The sequence below is a fragment of the Limanda limanda genome, chromosome 23 (assembly GCF_963576545.1).
Source record: "Limanda limanda chromosome 23, fLimLim1.1, whole genome shotgun sequence".
In the NCBI taxonomy this organism is placed as follows: domain Eukaryota; kingdom Metazoa; phylum Chordata; class Actinopteri; order Pleuronectiformes; family Pleuronectidae; genus Limanda; species Limanda limanda.
In genome coordinates, this window is record NC_083658.1 from 634,555 (window position 1) to 647,639 (window position 13,085).

Consider the following 13,085-nt stretch of genomic DNA (forward strand, 5'->3'; position numbering starts at 1 on the left):
ACGGAAACTTTAAGTGACTAAAGACTCTTAAAAACGTAGGGTAGAGCACTATCTAGTGGCCACAGTAAACCACTGCATTAGTCTCCATTAGTTTTATTCCACATGGAGGAAGTTTCAATTAAAGATTAGAAATTATATTAAATGTATTTGGTTTCTCATGTATTTTCTAAAATAAACAGGTATCAAAAAAAATCCTTGTTCTCTATTTATGTTGAATTGTTGACGATTCTCACAAACTTGAAGAAAACAGATCAGTGATCAATGCGTCTTTTCTTTTATTATCAAATGAAATGTGGTCTCACACACACACACACCAACACAAACACACACAGCGTCCCCTTCAAACCACAGGCGTCACAAATACAACAGGAAGTGATTGGAACAGAAGAATCCCTTTGATTATAAATTACACTGGTGTTCGTCAGGGAGTGGACGATAAAGTTTCATACAAACGGAGTGTCGCTAGCATCAGAAACGTGAGAAAAGAAAAAGTTAAACAGTTTGGCTTCTGACGGACGAGAGAAGAAGGTGAAGAAGAATTAAAGGACAGGAAACATGTTAAGGCACAAATCTCTTTCATCAACATCATCAGGATCTGTTTTTCTCCGTCGAGCTGCGTCGAGGATCGAGAAACTTGTTTCCACGTCGGAAACAAACGGTTTCCTGGGACTTTACGTTGTTTGATTGTTTGTTTCTGCAGGAAAATAACACATCGTGGCCAAAAGTATGTGGACACGTCTCGTGTGTCACCTGGTTGTCGACAGCAGAGAAAAGATGAGGAGATGAACACAACAACACAATGCTGTGATATTTGTATTTATCTATTTATTGACTCACAAGGTTCTTCCCTTTACTCTGTTGAAATATTAGATGATTAGATTATTTCCGACGAGACGTTCGAGCCTCTGAATGAAGACTAAATGACCTCTCGTGATTGGCTCTGTGTTAATTTGTCGCCGGCCTCGTGCACACAGCAGCTCCTCGAACAGACGTGTCCCAGGAGGAAGCTTCGATCGGCCCTCGACCTCAAAACCTCAAAACCTCAAAACCTCGGGACCAACTGGACTGTGAGAAAACTGGAGAAAAATGCGTCCACATACTTTTGGCTCTTTTGACTAGTCGACGAAAGAGGAAGCAGCAACTTCACATCAGACGTGACAGAGGAAGTGAGAATCCTCCGGTGGAAAGTGAAACGTGAACTCGTCACTGGCGCTTTGTTTAGTTTGGATTTTACACATTTGGAGAAAAATAGATTTTGATGTAGTAAAAATAAAGCAGCAGACGAGCATCCAGAGATTTCGAGTCGACACTTTGCCGACGTGGAGCCGCTGCTCGGTGCAGGTGGGACGTTTGGCTCTTTGTCTCCTGGAGGTTAAAGGATGCAGCAGCGCTTCTTCTTCTTCTTGCCGCTCGGCCCGTTCTTGTCTTTGCTCTCCGCCATTTTCTTCTTGCGAACCTCCCGCATGAGGTCAAAGAAAACCTGAGAGGAGAAGAGGAGGAGGAGTTAACCGAGAGGAAAGTTTCCTGAAGGCACGAGGAGAAGACGAGTTCCAACACGACAGACATGTTTCAGTAAGAAGCTTCAGTGACGAAGAGGAGGAGGAGGAAGAAGAGGCACAGCCTCCGGGTTTGAGTCTCGTCTTTTCAGACTCTGGAGGAATTTAATAAAAGTGATTTTTAATTTAATTAAAAACCTCAACGAGTTGATTCTCAGATTCAAGAGTTTGAGAAAAATCAAGCAGATGAATAATCATGTTGTCAGAGGAGGAATTGAAGCGTCACACGGTTTCTCACCTTGTCCACGTTGGCTCTCGTCTTCGCCGACGTCTCCACGTACTGCACCCCCCACTCGCCGGCCTTCGCCGTGGCCTCGTCGGCAGAAACCTGGCGCCGCTCCTCCAGGTCGGACTTGTTCCCCACCAGGAGCAGCGGGATGGCCTCCTCCTCCTTCACCCGCAGGATCTGCTCCCTGGCACACACACACACACACACACACTTCCTGTTGACATCACGTGACCAGCGGAGGGGAGCGTGTGACACGAACAGGTCACGTGACAGACCTGAACTCGGACGTGGCGGTGAAGGACTCGTGCTCCGTGATGGAGAACAGCAGCAGGAAACCCTCTCCGCTGCGGAAGTAGTTGTCTCTGATGGCGGCGTAGTCCTCCTGTCCCGCCGTGTCCAGGATGTCGATCTGAACGTCCTCGCCGTCCAGCACCACCTTCTTCCTGTAGCTGTCGGCCTTCGTGGGCTCGTAGTCCTCCACAAACTGAGACCAGAAGAAGAAACCTTAACGTGGATCGTAACGAGCGGCGTCTAGGAGAAAGGGGCGGGGCTGGAGTCTCACCTCGTCGTACATGAACTGCAGGGTGAGGGCGGACTTTCCCACGCCGCCGCTGCCCACCATGATCACCTTGTGCAGGACCAGGGACGTCTGGTTCTTGTTCTTCCCAGAGGCCATGACTCTGGTCTACGCTGGTCCAGCAGCTCACAACTCACACTGAGGACCAGGGACCAGTAGAGACCAGGAGGAAGCAGTAGAGACCAGGAGGAACCAGGAGGAACCAGCAGAGACCAGGAGGAACCAGGAGGAGCCAGCAGAGACCAGGAGGAACCAGGAGGAACCAGCGGAGACCAGGAGGAACCAGAGGGGACGAGAAGAGGATACAGATGAACGATACAAACACCAGCAGTTTAATCACACAAATCCATGATTGTGATAAACTAATACTAGGATATGAAATACGACGACAGAACGTTGTATTAAATATTGATATGAACAAACTGACTCACCTTCAAACTCTCAAACTGTGACTCAAGCCTGGAAACACAAACAGGGAACTTATGAGTCAGGTCAAAGAACAGAGTTTAATTATTTACTCTCTAACACAAGACAAATAAAAACTGAGAATAACATTTAAATCTGTGTTATTTATATATATATATCTATATATATATATAATGTGTGGAGGTGCTGGCTGAGGCCCCTGAGAGCTGTGATGATAAGGACCCGGGGACAAACACACACTGAGCAACACTTGACCTTTAACTGCTCGGAGTCACAACAAGGACACACACATGCAACTGGGAATTACCTGATGTCCTCAAACACATCACATGAAACATCATTAAGACAGAGACACACACAGATTACTGACGTCACACAGTTTAAACACATGACGTCACTGAGTGACAGTTTTCTCCAGGACACTCTCCAGACTCCTACAGGCCCCGCCCCCTGTGTGAGCTCCGCCTCTGGTTGGACGGCGCCTCGGGCAGGCCTCGCTGTGATTGGCCGGCGGGTCCGTCGCTCGGCTAGCTGTTAGCTCTTTAGCTAGCAGCGGCAGTTTAACGCTTCCCTGTGACGGTGACGTGCAAAGCGCGCCAGCCGCTGGCGAGGGGGGGGCAGAGGGAGACGGAGAGGAACTGACCCGATGACGTGTTCGCGGTGCAGCCTCAGAGGAGCCGGACAAATCCTCCATAAAGTCACGAAGCGTCCGAGTCGTGTTCAAACTGCGGCCCCACCCGGAGACACACAGATCGTCTGCCGCGCGGAGAGGAGCCACTCGGAGGCTCGCTCCGTTAACCACTGGTCAACCGCTCACACCACACGGGAAAAAACCTTGGAGTGAGACCTCGCACTGCGCCACCTCCTCTCAGAGCGAGCCGGATACCGTTCACAGGAAGTGAGGTCACGGAATTCCTCTTTTCATCTGGACGATCGTTTAACAACGGTCTTTATTTATTTACCATTTATTCATAGATACGGTTAATAAAATACATTTGTTAAAACTGATTCATTCAGTTTATTCATTTGTATAAATACAAAAACACACTTTTTTACTTATTGTTCATTTATTGACAAAAAAAGATCTATGGATTATATTTTAAAACTATATTTATTTATACACTATTTATTAATAGATACATTAAATTAAATATATCTATTAAAACTGATTAATTTTTTTATTTACAGACTAAAAAAAAGATTGAAACAAAATTAAACTCTTCATTATTTGCTGGTTTTACATTTACAGTTACAAATAGATTTATTAATTTATTTACTTATTTAATTTCTATATAATCCCTGTATAAATAAACTTTTAATTACACATTTAGCAGCAAAAAGCCAGATGAGATTCAAATATAAATACAAATGCATCTCCTGGGAAAGACTGAACACATGAAAACATTACAATTATAAATAAAAGTGAATAAATAATTACACCAACGACAGGAAACAATCATATATATTAAAATGTGTCTATTTAAATCAAAAATTAACTACAAAACATAATTATCTGATAATTTACTGTATTATTTACTGCACGTAAAGGAAAAACTCAGCTGAAACCAAAACTTTCTTCTTTGGACTAAAATCTCCAAAACAAGTTGAAGTTCAGTGAATGAAAAACATAGAAGAACTTATTTAGTGTCACAACAACTTATGGATCAATGAGAGTTCTTGTGATTCCTGTATTTGGACTCAAGGTGGCGCTGTGTCATCACTTTGTCCAGTGCTGATCTCAGCTTTGATAATGAAAAACTTCCCTGACTTTTCTTTGTAAAGGTCAAGTTTTAAAGTTTAAAGTGTTTAATATCGTCGTGTCAGCAACAAATGAAATACAGAACGTGAGTTTGTAAAGATGGAGACTCAGCGACTGTGACTCAGGAGCCACACGTGTTATTAATCTGTGGAGTCGGAACAATGAGACAAACGGGGTCGAGCGAGGGGAGAAGACAGACTCGACCTGTTCTGAGGCCTCGTGTTGTTTTGTCTTATGATAATCAGCAGCTCAGAGGTCAGAGGTCGAGCCTGCTGCCGCTCAGCGTCTCCACTGGAGCCGGTGGTTTTGGACTTTTCACTCACAGATGCTGTGGACCACAGACGTCCTGTCGTGAGACGCTGAGGTGGACTGAGCTGGATCTGACTCGAGAGGCTGTGTGTGTGTGTGTGTGTGTGTCTGTGTGCGTGTGTTTGTGTGTTTATCACTGATGCTTAAAGATAAACATTCATAACAAGAAGACTGCAGACATGTGTTCAGGAATCAAGTGTCCACATGTTCCGTCTGCAGTAACTCAGAGGATTACATGAATCTGGAAAATAATCAGAATGTATAAAGGGACTTTATTTAGATTTGAAGCCTCAGAGTTTGGACACATGTTTATCATTATGAGTTATTTGGGTTTATTGTACTAACAGAATAAAGATTCCAGAGATTCAGGAGGTTTGACACTTTCATATTGAGCCAAGCTGCAGTAAACGTGCGTGTAACTGTCAGGCACATGAAGTTCATCTCCTTTACAAAAACTTATATTTATCAACTGTAAGATTAGGATAGAGATTAAAATATTCAACTTTAAATAAATCAATTAGGCTAAAAGTAGAAGTAATAGAGTTTAGAGTTCGACATATGACACCTGACACGTGCTTTTGACTATTTTAGTTTTAAACGGAGAAACTGATCCTTCAGTGATAATCTGAACAAACTGTAACTTCTCCACATTAAAGCGTCTGTTTCTCATTGAGAAGAGACTTCTGACAACTCGTAATATCTTATAACGAACTTCTCATAATAAAACAAAACTTTATAGAGAAACATACTTTTTAGACTAATGAGTGTTTTGTTTGACTTGAATCTGAAACTTGAAACATTTATGATTACAGGGAAACTGATCCTTCATCTGAGTAATTATAGTATTTAAGTTTCAAACAGAAAAACTGATGATTAAGTTATAATGTAAATAAACTGTAACTGTTTTCTCTTCTTTGATCAAGTTCGTGTTGGAGATCCTGTTGTTGTAATGGATCTTTGTAATGTTACTTGTTATAATCTCGGCTGTAACTCCCCTGTCTTCAGGATCATAATCCAGATAATAATCCGGATTAATTTCAGAATAACTCCGAGCTCCCTCCTGGGGGAGTGCGCTGGGCCCCGCCCCCCTCCTGATTGGCCGCGCCCACCTGAGGTTGACCCCTGATATAAAGCGGAGGATCGCGAGGAGGCTGCAGAGTCTCCTCCTCAGGATGGAAGCTCCGCTCCGCTCCTCCTCCTCCTCCTCCTCCTCCTCCTCCTCCTCATCCTCCTCTTCCTCACTGCGCAGCTCGGGCTGGACTGAACCCCAGAGGATGAAGATGATGCTGATGATGAGCTCCTCGTGTCTGTGGATCAGAAAGTGATGGACTGAAGCTCCAACATGTTCCAGGTGGATTCTAGTCTCGCTTTGTGGAGGACGTTGCTGTTCCGTGCGTGAGGCTGCTGAAGGAGAGAAGGAGAGAAGGAGAGAAGGAGTTAAGGAGAAAAGGAGAGAAGGAGAGAAGGAGTTAAGGAGAGAAGGAGTTAAGGAGAAAAGGAGTTAAGGAGTTAAGGAGTGAAGGAGAAAAGGAGTTAAGGAGTTAAGGAGTGAGACCTGCAGGACCACAGACTCTGGTGTAACGATGTGAGAAGGTCCCGGTCCTTGTTCCCTGGATGAAACTGGTTCCCGGTGATCCCAGTCATACCGGTGGTCCCGGTGGTCCCAGCTGATCCCAGCAGGATTCCCGGTGCTCCCGGTGCTCCCAGCAGGATTCCCGGTGGTCCCGGTGGTCCCGGTGCCCCTGGAGAGGGACCCGCAGACTCTGGTCCTCCTCGGACAGAAGATGAGTAGCTGTCTCCTGCGCCTCCTCCTCGTGGCCTGCGTGCTCCCCCCCCCCAGCTGCTCCGCCGCGTCCCGGGAGACCTGCTCGTCCTGCGGCCTGGCTCAGCCCGGGGACCCGGACCCGGGGTCGGACCCGGACCCGGGCTCGGACCCGGAGCCGGGCCGGGTGCATGTGGACTTCCTGGAGGCGGTGAAGAGGCACATCCTGTCCCGGCTGCAGATGCGGGACCGGCCCAACATCACGCACCCGCTGCCCCGCGCCGCCATGGTGACGGCCCTGCGCAAGCTGCACGCCGGGAGGCTGCGGGCGGACGGCCGGGTGGAGATCCCGGACCTGGACGGACACGCCATGAGCAACGAGCTGCTGGAGGACAACTCCGAGATCATCAGCTTCGCAGAGAAAGGTTCGTGAAGCAGAAGAAACTCACAACTGAATCCACAAAGTTTCACATTATCCACAGATTCAGATTATTCCAGCTAAACCGGTTCAGCTCTGATCCACAACCAGAGAGAAACTGATTCAAATCCTCAAAGTGAGAATAGAAGAGAATAGAAGACTTGAAGCAGGAAGAGAAGATTCAGGATCTGAATTAAAATAAACTGAACTTCAGGCTGAGTCACAGATTCTGCTTCAAAAGAAACTTCAGCCTGAAGGAGAACAACAGGTTCTAACATCTGTCTCCATTAGTGTGTCTGTGTGTTTGATGTTGCTGGTGAATCAGGGACACACAGTGAACTCCAGCCCTGTGTGTGTGTGTGTGTGTGTGTGTGTGTGTGTGTGTGTGTGTGTGTGTGTGTGTGTGAAAGAGAGACAGCCTGATGTTGACCAGATGTTGATGCAGGGGCCTGAAAACCCGCCAAACTCAGAGGCTGGAGCTGCTACCTGCTTTGTGTGGAGCCGCTCCAGGTTTGTTCTGGTTCTGGGACCATGAGCTCCAGGTTTGTTCTGGTCATGGGACCAGTGAGCTCCAGGTTAGTTCTGGTTCTGGGACCAGTGAGCTCCAGGTTTGCTCTGGTTCTGGGACCAGTGAGCTCCAGGTTAGTTCTGGTGCTGGGACCATGAGCTCCAGGTTTGTTCTGGTTCTGGGACCAGTGAGCTCCAGGTTTGCTCTGGTTCTGGGACCAGTGAGCTCCAGGTTTGTTCTGGTGCTGGGACCAGTGAGCTCCAGGTTTGTTCTGGTTCTGGGACAAGTGAGCTCCTGCTTTGTTCTGGTTCTGGGACCATGAGCTCCAGGTTTGTTCTGGTTCTGGGACCAGTGAGCTCCAGGTTTGTTCTGGTTCTGAGACCAGTGAGCTCCAGGTTTGTTCTGGTTCTGGTTCTGGGACCAGTGAGGACAGGAGAGTGAACCCAGATGTTCCTGCCCGGTTCTCCGGCTCCAGGTCTATGAAAGGCTTCATTGAGCTTCATGATGGATCCGTGGTCTCACTCTGTCCCTGATGAGACGGGTTCTTCACTGAAGGATCTGAAGGTTCCTCGCGTGCTGCTGATGTTTGTGTTGATGTTCAGTCTGTGTGTTAGTGTGTGAGGTGAGTTGTGTGCTGCTGATGTTTGTGTCTCCAGCTGCTCAGACTCATTAGAGCATTTGAATTAGACTTGACTTCCACCTGGCTCTGCTGCTGCTTCATGTGCTTCAGAGAGCATGTGGGACTCCTGGCTCCTTCTCCCGTGTTGTGTTCCCTTCCCTCCAACACCCCCACCCCCCCCACACCAACACAGAGTCGGGGGGGCTCTGCTCGGTGTCGCCGGAGGTTGGCCCCCTGCTGGGAGCCTTTGAGTTTCCCATGTTTCTCTCTGTGGCTGCTGTGTGGCCGAGCTTCCACCTCGGTGGCGTGCGGCTGCCAGTTGGCTGCGTGGCCGGCGCCGAGCGGCTGCCAGCGGGGACATGGCGTCAGGCCTCCGAGGACCAGCCCCCCCCCCCCAGAGGAGGAGGAGGAGCAGGAGGAGGAGCAGGAGGAGCAGGGCTGGAAGTGATCAGCTCCTCCACCTGCTTCGCCCACGTGCGTCCGCTCTGAGGGAAACATCTGCTTTCCACATCCAGCCTGCTCGTCATGTGTCATCCACATCGAGCTGTGGTGTTTGTGACTGTGTTATTAGTGTGTGTGTCTGTGTGTGTGTGTGTGTGTGTGTGTGTGTGTGTGTGTCTGTGTGTAAGTGACGGGGTTGTGTTGAATCAGTCGCCTCAGTAGAAGGTCAGAGCTTTTGTGTGTCGTCGTGCAGCCTGAATGCAGATCGACGGCCTGAACCCTGCAGCCTCACTCCCATTACAATTCACTGTGTGTGTGTGTGTGTCTCTCTGTGTGTGTGTGTGTGTCTGTGTGTGTGTGTGTGTTCCCGGCTCCATAAAGGTTAGGTTGTGGGTTTCAGTCAAAAACACGTCACAGTTTTGCTGAATTTCACAAACTTATCTGGAGGAAGTAGATTTGTGTTGTTGTTTCTGGAGGTTTTGACGCGTCAGGAAGGAGGAGGAGTCAGAGGAGTCAGTAGGAGTCAGTAGAGGAGTCAGTAGAGGAGTCAGAGGAGTCAGTAGAGGAGTCAGAGGAGTCAGGAGAGGAGTCAGAGGAGTCAGGAGGAGTCAGTAGAGGAGTCAGGAGAGGAGTCAGTAGAGGAGTCAGAAGAGGAGTCAGTAGAGGAGTCAGTGGAGGAGTGAGGAGAGGAGTCAGTAGAGGAGTCAGTAGAGGAGTGAGGAGAGGAGTCAGTAGAGGAGTCAGGAGAAGAGTCAGTAGAGGAGTCAGTAGAGGAGTCATTAGAGGAATCAGGAGAGGAGTCAGGAGGAGTCAGTAGAGGAATCAGTAGAGGAGTCAGGAGTCAGGAGGAGTCAGGAAAGGAGTCAGAAGAGGAATCAGGAGAGGAGTCAGTAGAGGAGTCAGGAGAGGAGTCAGTAGAGGAGTCAGGAGAGGAGTCAGTAGAAGAGTCAGGAGAGGAGTCAGAGGAGGAGTCAGGAGAGGAGTTAGAAGAGGAGTTAGGAGAGGAGTCAGTAGAGGAGTCAGTAGAGGAGTCAGTAGAGGAGTCAGTAGAGGAGTCAGTAGAGGAGTCAGGAGAGGAGTCAGTAAAGGAGTCAGGAGAGGAGTCAGAAGAGGAGTCAGTAGAGGAGTCAGTAGAGGAGTCAGGAGAGGAGTCAGGAGAGGAGTCAGTAGAGGAGTCAGGAGAGGAGTCAGTAGAGGAGTCAGGAGAGGAGTCAGAAGAGGAGTTAGGAGTCAGTAGAGGATTCAGGAGTCAGGAAAGGAGTCAGGAGGAGTCAGGAGAGGAGTCAGTAGAGGAGTCAGGAGAGGAGTCAGGAGAAGAGTCAGGAGAGGAGTCAGGAGGAGTCACGTCGGTCCAGCTGAATCTTTCCAACACGGAGCTTTCATCCTAACTCGGCTCTTTTCCTTCTCTATCATGAATTCATTTCCCTGGAAGTTTCTCACATGTTTCACGACCTCGTCACAGTTTATTTATCACCAAACGTTCACAGAGAGAAATCAAGACATAAATATTTGCTCGGTGTGTAGTCGAGCAGCTGCTGACTTCCTGTTGCACTGATCACTTTCTATCGATGGCAGATAAACCTGCTGTTTGGTTCTCTCACCGTGAGGACCAATCAACTCCTCTCAGACGTAGCTCCGCCCCTCGCCGCTCTCAGGTGCTTGTTGGGTCCACGTCACGGCCCTTTGAGCCGGCGGGTTGATCCCTGCAGTTTAGAGTCAGCCAGAAAGTGCAGGTTGTAGCAGCCTGATAGACAAGGTGGAGACGGACGAGCAGCTGCAGCCACTTCACTGAGTGGCTGTGGGTCGGTCTGCTGTAATCTGCAGCCTGTCGGGGGTGTGATCTAACCTCCGAGCTGCTGAGTAACGGCTGGAGATTAGCTGCTCTCGTGACGGATGAGGTAACGCATGCTGCGGCTCGCTGGGCTGCTTCTGAACACTTCTCTGTTTGCTCCCTGAGAGAATCCATCTCCTCCGACTGGAAACCCTGCGGTGAGCAACTGCTCAGCCGTGAAGTTCATCCGCTGGATGCTGGGTCCTCTTATGTGATTTCTCACTAGCTGTCAATCTGGATTCCTCCCGGTCGCCTTGGCTCAGAGTTCAGGAGGTTCAGACCTGATGAAGAACTTTAATCTGCTTCGCCTGGCAGCTGCCAATCAGCTGCAGGACGTCACCATCAGAGTTTCAGGTTTCAAGATAAACAGCTGAGTGTTGCTTCAGTTCTGTTTCATCAAACCATCGAGACGTGAAGCAGCTCAGATAAAAACTTCTCTTTCTGATTTAGTTTCAGATTCTAATCTTTGTTCCAAGCAGCTGCTGGTTACCAAAATAAAAGCCTCTGAAGGTTTCAGATGCAGCTTCTGAGAACGATCCTGTTTCTTTGGTTCTGCGTCTCCTGCTGTGACCTGTGGACACAGCTAAGCTCCAGTCTGGATCTGAACCTCAGCGCTGGTTCTCCTCCAGGGCCGACGTGCACCGTCCTGTCACCAGCGTCTGAGACGGAGGCCGAGTCCCACCTTCAGCTGTTGTTTTCAAAGTGTTTGGTTCCTGTGTGGTTAACCCGTGGCTCTGCTTTGTTCTCCCTCCCCAGACGACCTGGTGACCTCCAAGTCCAGCCTGTTCTTCCTGATCTCCAGCGAGGGGAACCAGAACCTGTTTGTGACGCAGGCCACGCTCTGGCTCTACTTCAAGCTGCTGCCGGCGCCGGGGGAGGTGCGTGGGCGGCGGAAGGTGACGGTGAAGGTGTACTACCAGGAGCCGGGCCTCAGCAGCAAGTGGAACCTGGTGGAGAAGCGGGTGGAGCTGAAGCGCAGCGGCTGGCACACCTTCGTGCTGACCGACGCCGTGCGGCTGGTGTTCGAGAAGGGCGACCGCCGGCAGAACCTGGACGTGCGCTGCGAGGGCTGCGAGGCGGAGGGCGTGACCCCCCTCCTGATCAACCGCAACGACGAGTCCCACCGGCCCTTCCTGGTGGTGCAGGCGCGGCAAGCCGACAACAAGCACCGGATCCGCAAGAGAGGGCTGGAGTGCGACGGCAGCAGCAACCTGTGCTGCCGCCAGCAGTTCTACATCGACTTCCGGCTCATCGGCTGGAACGACTGGATCATTGCGCCGTCGGGCTACTTTGGGAACTACTGCGAGGGGAACTGTCCCGCCTACATGGCCGGCGTCCCCAACTCGGCGTCGTCCTTCCACACGGCGGTGGTGAACCAGTACCGCATGAGGGGCATGAGCCCGGGCTCCATGAACTCCTGCTGCATCCCCACCAAGCTCAGCACCATGTCCATGCTCTACTTCGACGACGAGTACAACATCGTGAAGCGGGACGTTCCCAACATGATCGTGGAGGAGTGCGGCTGCGCCTGAGCGCCGCGAGCTCCCGCCGAGTTCAGGTGGAACAGAAGAACTCGACTGTAAACGATTTTACGATATTACAACAGAAGATGAATATAGAAACAGAATATTTATGGACGACGGACAAAACATGAGCACACACAACCTCATCCACACATATCCACACCCCCTCATGTATGCCTGCACAAAAACAACTTGTATATATATTTATGTTTGTTGATATATTTTGTTATATTCTCTGATGGAAACGATTCCGTCTCCTTCGAAGGGACGTGAGCAGTTTCCAAATCGCTAAGAATCCACTTTGGACAAACAATCAGCGTCGTGAAATCTTCGTTAAATCTTCGATAGCGAGGATCTGCTTCCACGACCTTCTGGCCTTGACCAGGCTCAGCCTCCGTGTTCGAGTCGCAGCCGCCGGGCGACGTGAAGGTGTCGGGAGCCTTACGACCGAGAGCGACCACTCGGGACGAGCACTGACCACGCCCCTCCAACGTACAGCACTTCTGTTTTCTGATTCACAAACTGTTCCACCATTAAATGGCTTCAAGCACAACGTTCACACGAGAGCGTTCAGGTCTCTGTGGAGAAACCACGACTCCTCCTCCGAGCGTTCGACTTCAGGAGACGTGAACGTACGATGTGTGAGAACGTGTATTCTCTATAAAGATGGACGACGCGTCTTCTCTGTCTCTTAACAATCACAAGTGAAGCCGAAATGTCTCGAATACGACGGCGGCCATCTTGGCCCCAAAGAGTCAGAGCAGTAGTATCGAGGGCCCGCCCCTTCATGCACTCGACCAATCCTGAGTCAGTCTCAGCTGTCAATCACGACGTCTCAGTCCATTTTTATATCAATTAACGAAACCATGGTTGACGAACATTAATGTAGCGTCTACTTTGATTTGGTTCATGTCCCATCTGCTAACATGGAGGAGGCTCATGAGCTATCCTGCAGCCAGCCACCAGCCACCAGGGGGCGATAGAGATGATTGGGCTTCCCTTTTGGGAGCTTTCATGTCGTCCATCTTTCTTTAGAACACAAACCTAAATGTATCACCCCCCCGTCCACTCTGACTTCACACGGTCTGGAGGTCTCAAGCCCTCGGGGGCCGGGGGTTCGATTCCCT

General features: G+C 49.6%; 2 protein-coding genes across 2 annotated transcripts; one reads left to right on the forward strand and one right to left on the reverse strand.

Moving 5' to 3' along the window:
- Positions 1–251: 251 nt before the first annotated feature.
- LOC132996494 (ras-related protein ralB-B-like) lies at positions 252–3,558 on the reverse strand. The gene is made up of 6 exons (XM_061066784.1): positions 3,432–3,558; positions 2,794–2,821; positions 2,348–2,500; positions 2,061–2,269; positions 1,795–1,969; positions 252–1,480 (listed from the first exon to the last, which is right to left on the reverse strand). The coding sequence occupies exons 3-6, from the start codon at positions 2,459–2,461 to the stop codon at positions 1,373–1,375; spliced, it is 606 nt and encodes a 201-aa protein (XP_060922767.1). The 5' UTR covers positions 2,462–2,500; positions 2,794–2,821; positions 3,432–3,558; the 3' UTR covers positions 252–1,372.
- LOC132996957 (inhibin beta B chain-like) lies at positions 3,177–11,967 on the forward strand. The gene is made up of 4 exons (XM_061067328.1): positions 3,177–3,258; positions 3,455–3,675; positions 6,524–7,043; positions 11,192–11,967. Exons 1-4 carry the CDS (start codon positions 3,177–3,179, stop codon positions 11,965–11,967), a joined length of 1,599 nt encoding a protein of 532 aa, XP_060923311.1.
- Positions 11,968–13,085: the final 1,118 nt, after the last annotated feature.